The following is a 7,404-nucleotide window of genomic DNA, read 5'->3' on the forward strand; positions in this document are numbered from 1 at the left end:
TTTGTTGAAAACTGTCTTTTGCCACTTAAAGTTTATTACATAGTGATATATTATTGTAAGCAATATTACATAGTGTATTACATATTTACAATTAGTTTTGTGTTCTAAAGTATTCATATAAATATATATTCTGTTCTAAATATTTTGATTATTGTATCAAAAATAATTAAATGTCTGATGTTCACATTGTACTTCAATAAATTTTTCACTTAAATATAAGCAATATATGTCAGAGTGAGGGAAATTGAGGAGTCAAGAGTCGCAGGTTTGGCTTACCTACTCCACAGCCCTGACATTGGCTGGCCCCCAATTTTATCGAGCGCTGTCAACATGTTTCCCCAGCAGGAGCACTTGAGCATTTAAAAAGCTCCCAGTACTTTGGCCTTCAGGACACTAACAATATGTAAATAAATGAAACTTTTCAAAGTGCAGTATATTTATCAGTTAGCTTACTATATGGATGTGGCATTAATAGATTATGGGATTTTTCTTTCAATTGGCTGGTGCTTATACATGTACTGTCAGCAGGCAGACCTGCAGCCTGAGCCCACTGGTAATGCAGAGGGAGACATTCAGACCATCTTCAGGGCCAGAGCCTGCAGATAAATATGCAAAACATGGATTTGAAGCTAGGAAAAAGTATGAAACCAGGTTCATCTGCTGTATGCTAGGTGAGGATTTGCGCTTTAGTCAAGTCTCACTGGTGAAGTTATACAAGTTACCTAGAGCCATTATATTTCTGCTGTTTTATTGTGCAAATGTTTTTTGTTCCTCCTAAAGAATTTCAGTATAAGAACTTTTTGCCATTGGGTGATATACACATTGGAGTGTATGGAAGGTACAGAGGAGTTGAGCCAGTCATACATGAAGGGTGCAGTTGACCCCTGAAACTGCCAGGATTGGAGATCACACCAGCTGCCTCAATTTAACACCTTAGATACCATGACTCAAGTTGAATAGGCACTAGTTTTGCCATTAGTCATAGCAGGCCAATACTAAATTTGTTGTCACCGCATTCACTGACCCACAGAATGGTCAACGTTATGGTGTTAGGCTAGTTTCACATTTGCATTTTTTTTCACGGTAATTTAGCGCTAAATAGCGCATGCGTTTTTTTTCCTATACTTTGCATGGGATGCGCTTATGTGCGCATACACATGCGTTTGTACGCGTTTTACCGCGCATGCGTTTTTGCGGTATGCGCTCGGGCGCACAAAATGCAACCTGTTGCATTTTTTGTGCGTCCGACTTGCTTCAAAAAAACGCATGCGCGCGCAATGCGTTTTTTTACAGCAAGACACCCAATATAAGTCTATGGGTGCGCATTGGCATGCTTATGTATGTGTTTTTTTTTGCACATGCGTTTTTTTTTGTTAACCATGGAATTTAGGGGTTTGGGTTAGAGTTAGTTAAGGGGGTTTAGGGTTAGGGTTAGTTAGGGTTTGGGTTAAGTATGGTTTGGTTAAGGGTTAGGGTTAGTTAGGGTTTGGGTTAAGTATGGTTTGGTTAAGGGTTAGGGTCAGGGTTAGTAAAGTCATGGTTTGGGTTAGTGTGAGGGGCCACCTAATGTTGGAAAAAACGCAAACGCGGTAAAAACGCACTAAAAACGCATACAAACGCTGCGTTTTTTTCATGCATGCTCATAAAAATGCTTGAAAAAAACGCAGCAGTTGTATGCTTTTGTACGCGTTTTTTCAATGCGTTTTTTTGAGGGAAAAACGCACTGCAAAAAAAAGCAAGTGTGAAACTAGCCTGAACCAAGTCTGAAACTTGTGGAATCTATACAAACCAGATGTTTCTCAGCATATTATATAGCAAGTCAAGGATATGTGCACAGGATATAAAACCGTTACTACAATAGCAGTGTTGTGGATAAGACTGTGGTCCCCAACCTGTCTGACCTAGAGAGCCCTTCAGCTCAGAGGGTTGCAAGCCACATCCAGCTCCTGCCTGCCCCCTCACAGTAGTGGCAAAGCCACCATTACAGGTATAATGACAACCAAAGCTTTTCCACAGAAATCACCCCAGAGCAGTACAAGATCCAGGGGTTCCCACAATACTACCATTCAGTATTCTCCCACCAGTCTCCTCCAGCTTCAAGCACCACCTCTCACAGGTAGCATCATCCTGTCTCCAGTGTACCATACTTATAAACACCCCCCCCCCCAGTATATGTGCATCCAGATCTGCTCTTCTGTGCAGGGCTACTCACAAATCACTATTTTGAGATGTGCTCCTCAGACCAGTTTGCTAGACCTGGAACTAATGCACCTAGTTGGTAGACCGCCACAAGTTGGAGACACCTGGGATAAGACATGACCTTATCTGCACGCTGCAGATGACTTGTTCCTTGCGGAAGATGTGAAATCTGCATCATGTCAACTTGTAGTGTGCAACATTTAGCCTCTGGTGTAAAGGGTAAATCATGAAGGCGAGATCAGACAAGGGTCAACCAGCACTGCCACTAATCAGCTGGTGTGCTGTGCCAGCAGCTGGATTTAAGCCATGTATGGGTAGTGGTTGCTGCAGAGCACTGCATTATGTATCCCATTCGCTTTAAGATTAGCTGCTCTGGCCAAGTGCTGCATCTCTTCAGTGTACAGAGCTGCTATAATCCACCCTACAGATTGCTTCCATCAGGCTGCTGGAGCAGATATTTATTTATATAGCACCATTGATTCCATGGTGCTGTACATGAGAAGGGGTTACATACAAATTACAGATATCACTTACAGTAAACTAACAATGACAGACTGATAGAGGGGGAGAAAGGACCCTGCCCTTGGGCTTACATGCTACAGGATGGTATCTCAGCTGGTGTGTGCTCAAATATCAGCTGTGGAGCTTAATTGCAGATAAGCTCTTGAAAACCTTAAGACCAGTTATGATTATTTCATTGCTAGAAACAGGTCACAAAAAAGACAATAACTGAGCTTTTATAAAGTAATGTTTATTATTAACTACATAAACAGTGGTTACAGTACAGATTAGAGCCAGATATCAGTACATACAAAAGGAATGACACCTGCAGGACATCATAAAAATGCTCAAATTTACCATGTTCTGTAAAATACAGTGTTTATCATCAGTTAGATGTGCTCACTGTATGCTCCGTTATTCTATGCAAGGCCCGGGCGACTGGACGTGCAGTTGTCAGCAATTCTAACAAACTGGACAGCCATTTGTTTTCTGCGTTACACAGGAGCAATCAGGAGAAAACAGGAAACAGCCAAGCACTCTGCACTGCAACACGCCACCTTAAACAGCTAACCAGCAATACTCAACTGCTACACAACTGCGCCTAGTGCACAAAAATACACAAGAGAAAAGATTAGAGTTGTGGTCAATGAACACTCCCATCTTACATTAAACACTTTATACAATTGCATTTTGGTACTTCCCAAGATATGCAATAACATACATGACATTATTAATGTTCAGAAATGAAGTTTCTCATGTCCAAGCAGAGGCATTGACAAAACATTAAATGACCGCCCACATTGGGGCAGATTTCCAGACAGCAACATTTTACCTCAAACATCCAAGTCAACAATGAAATCTGTTGTCGGTCACTAAATTACAAGAATCTGAATAGCAACAAAATGGCACATAAGTCTGTCAAATGAGGCGCAAATTAAATGGGTAAAAATTTTATAGAAAAGAAAAATCATACAGATAACCACCTTTTCGGAAGGCTGTTTGCTTGCTCCGTGTACAATTCCAAAGGCTGTACAGTTACTGTACAGTTATCATCCCAGACACATCCGGTGGGTGATTCCTTTAAGACGACTCTAGAGATTGTGAGGAAAAAACACATGTATGAGAATCATCGCATTACATCAGCCTTCTATACAGCACACATGTAGAAATGTGAAAGTCACCAGACACATCCACCACTGACCTGGACAGGGGGAAGTCAAGTGTTTGGAGGGTTACTCCCATGATATAAAATTGCTTATCTCAACCCTATAAGACCAGAGGGGTCCAACTTCTAGGACCACCAGCAGTTATCTTCTCCCCTGCACAGCAGCACTTTGCCACCCTGGTCCCATGTAACAGACTAGAGCAGTAGTGTCCTGCACAGCCAAGGAATGGGTGTTGCTATGTATAAGAGGCAGTTTTGGTCAGCCGTACTGATCAATAGGAGATTCATTTCCTAGCAATATATTACTAATTTATAAAAAATGAAAGTGAACTGTATGTAGGCTGGAGATCTTCTCATGTGGGTTTTGAGATTTTGTAGAAGCATTTGTCAGTAATCTTGAATAACAGCTGAAAGACCAAACAGTTAAAAATTAAAGACACACTATCCTTGAAAGAGGCAGCCCTAAACACTCCAGGGTCCTCCTGCCGAGCGGTGTGTAAAGAATTAACCTGCTTCTATGTGAAGTTAAGGCGAAATCATGCCATGTAAGGTCAGCTGAAATGCCCCTTTACCCTCATGGGCCCAGAGCCTTCCAGGATAGTGCATCTTTAACAGCCACAAACCTGCTCCATTTTACGCCCACAGAAACTGCTCTCTGGAGGATCAGGAAAAACCACTTAATATCTGCAATACAGCTCACTACTCCTTAAGCAACTGGAGCCCGCAGCTTTGAGAGGAAAATGCAGATATTGGTTTAAACAGTCAGACATTATAAAGAACAGCTACCTACATCAAATCTTGGCAATATACAAACCTCATCTGCAGAGAACTAACTAGCCGATACAAGAGCCCACCCCGACCACAGGCAGCACACTTTACCTCAGATCTAAGAGGGTTCCACTTCTTCCACTGGAGGCGATGTAGGGGGTGGAGTTGGTGTTCTTGATCTGGACTTTGAGTTCTTTGGTGGGGGCGAAGCCTTAGACCTAGATCGGGACCTGGAGCGAGACCGTGATCTGGACACAGAGGAAGACTTGGACTTTGACCTCCGGGCAGAACGAGACTTCGAGCTGGAGCGGGAACGAGATCTGGTGCGGGATCGGGACTTGGAGCGGCTGTAACGTGATCGGCTGCGAGACCTTGAGCGACTCTTGCTTCTGGAACGGGTGCGTCGTCTTCGTCTTGGGCTGGAATAAAAAAGGTTAAGTGAGCTTTTGCAGTTTCCAATGCGTCAAGTATGAACTTAATACCTATACACAACAGATTAACAGGAAAGTAATACTGGTACCCACCAATTCTCCCAAGCCAACTTCACTGTAAGCTTGTACTAGGAGTTGCAATACAGTACTAGAAGATTCAGAGCTGGAATCTTACAACACTGGTTATAATGGGATGTGCAGTTTGGAAACCACCAGCCACTAATTACATTAATTGTATAGCGCTTCAGAAATGACCAGGAAACATTCTCAGGTGTCCCATACATGGACAATAGCAGCCAAATGATGGTTTGCCAAGTAGAAAACTGCTGCCAGTCAGGTGGAGACTTCTCTCACAGAACAAGAGGATCTGCAGCATAAAGTTGGGCACCCTAAAGGGATAACCAAGCTTGAGCGTAATCTGATATGGGGGATAACTTCAGGATTTCTGGGAATCTGACTGCTGAGGCCCCATCTATCCCAAGAACCAGGGCACTCAAGCGCCAGTCATGGCTGGGAGCAATGACACCGATAGTGATCTTGGTGCCAACGATGTCTGAACGCTTGGATGTTAAGTTTACGGTGCCAAGAATATAACTTCAGTAGTGCTAGATTTGCTCTGGGTTGAGATGTTTAATAGTAAAATTCTGAATTCAAAGAGTCGCTTTTATAGCATTACAAGCCTAAAGAATGAAATACAAAGTTATATAAGATATTTCTTTACCCAAGACACGGTTACATTGTATTTGTTATCACGCACAAGTTGCACTGGGGGAATTGATTATTTTCATAAACTGGAACCAATGCAGAAGTAATGGGATTTTTTTTAGTTCAGCGCCTTTAAAATGTCCTAAGTCGTTAAAAACCCATTGCGTTTATAGCATTATTCCTTAATACACCTCCCTGAGCTGATTAACTGCCGATCTGAAAGCTTTCCTTGCCAACGGACCCGAGGACCCACTGCCAGTAGGCCGCAGCAGCGCCGGTCACGTGACCAGATTTTGGCGCGCACACACAGGAGGCGGTAACAACGCCGCCATCTTGTCCGCATGGATCCCTCAGGCCTTGATTACAGCTACTAATAAAGGAGTCACAAGGCCGTGTCCCCCCGGCTACAGCGGCCTGCGGGACTTGTAGCTCTCAGGGGCCACTCACCTCCTGCTGCGGCGGCCGTAGTCTCCGTACCTCCTGGGTGGGGGTCCCCTGCGGCTGTGGTGGGAGTCCGGCGGACGGCCGTAGCGCGCCATCTGCACCCGCAGCTCCCTGCCGTCCAGCACGGCCCCGTCCATGGCGTCCATTGCGTCCTCGGCGTCGCGCTTGTCGTGGAAGCGAACGAAGGCGAACCCGCGGCTCTCCTTGGTGTAGCGGTCCCGCGGGATGTACACGTCGCCGACCCGGCCGTACTTCTCGAACACGCGACGCAGCGTCTCCGGGGACGTGCGGTACGTCAGGTTGTCTACTTTTAGCGAAGTCATGCCCTCCACGTCAGGTGGGGGCCGACCATAGCTCATATCAGCCGTGGTACCAGAAATTAAAGTACCCGAACTAAGGGGAGAACCGGGTGCCGAGAAGCGGCCTCCTGCTAGGTCTGCGGCTAAATAGGACCGAGCGCAGCCGCCTCCCTTGTCTTATAACCGCCTCCGTCTGCTACAAAATGGCGACGGATAGCCTATGATGTTGTCCCACCTCCGTACGCAGCCAATCCGGAACTCAGAGGCACACTCAATCATTTGGAGGGTTTCCACGCAGCTCCGCCCCTTAGCTGCACGCTTCTACAAGATGGCGGCTACCGTATATCTTCGGGTATACAGGCCTACCGTAGTGCTCATTGTGTCTCTGTATCACGTCTCGTGGTGAGAACTGAAGGCCGGAAAATGGCCGAGGCCGCTCAGGTGTGCAGGCTCTGGGAACACCTGCTGTTAGTGTATACCTATTAAAAACATGTGACAGAGCCGATCAGAGTCATCCAGGGAGGTGCGGATGGGCAGTCTTCTGTCTGCAGCCTCGCAATAAGCGAGGCCTTCATCATCTGCCTCCTTAGGCACGGTTATGTGCACAGTACAAAATATGCTGATGGCTGCATGCTGTTCCCAGCACCGCTCTGCTCCTCTTCTGCACTATGTGGCCTTTGGAAGCGTGCCCAGGATCCGGAAGTAGCAGCGCTTTGGGCACAGCAAATGTCCGCCGTCCAAAGCACTGCTGCATTTCTATTAATGTAATTGACATGCTGCGGTCTAAAAAGACGTACCATATGTCCGTCTCCGCAGGCGTCTGTGGATGCATAGTGGGCATGGGCTTTCTAAAGAATCCATCCACTATGCTGTAACATCTGGCCACTGTGAG

At 45.5% G+C, this 7,404-nt stretch overlaps 1 protein-coding gene across 3 annotated transcripts; it reads right to left on the bottom strand.

The window, feature by feature from the left end:
- Nucleotides 1-2,929: 2,929 nt before the first annotated feature.
- SRSF2 (serine and arginine rich splicing factor 2) lies at nucleotides 2,930-6,718 on the bottom strand. 3 transcript variants are annotated; one of them, XR_012227386.1, is made up of 4 exons: nucleotides 6,217-6,716; nucleotides 4,745-5,052; nucleotides 3,684-3,791; nucleotides 2,930-3,301 (listed from the first exon to the last, which is right to left on the bottom strand). XR_012227386.1 is itself a non-coding variant. In XM_073563201.1 (3 exons), the coding sequence occupies exons 1-2, from the start codon at nucleotides 6,570-6,572 to the stop codon at nucleotides 4,752-4,754; spliced, it is 627 nt and encodes a 208-aa protein (XP_073419302.1). In that variant the 5' UTR covers nucleotides 6,573-6,718; the 3' UTR covers nucleotides 2,930-3,791; nucleotides 4,745-4,751. The 3 variants fall into 3 exon arrangements, 2 of the variants coding, with proteins under 2 accessions (XP_073419302.1, XP_073419301.1); XM_073563201.1 differs by having other exon boundaries at nucleotides 2,930-3,791; nucleotides 6,247-6,718; XM_073563200.1 differs by having other exon boundaries at nucleotides 2,930-3,791.
- Between the last annotated feature and the right edge of the window lie 686 nt (nucleotides 6,719-7,404).

The sequence above is a fragment of the Dendrobates tinctorius genome, unplaced genomic scaffold (assembly GCF_039654945.1).
Source record: "Dendrobates tinctorius isolate UK_male_01 unplaced genomic scaffold, ASM3965494v1 ptg000383l, whole genome shotgun sequence".
Classification (NCBI taxonomy): domain Eukaryota; kingdom Metazoa; phylum Chordata; class Amphibia; order Anura; family Dendrobatidae; genus Dendrobates; species Dendrobates tinctorius.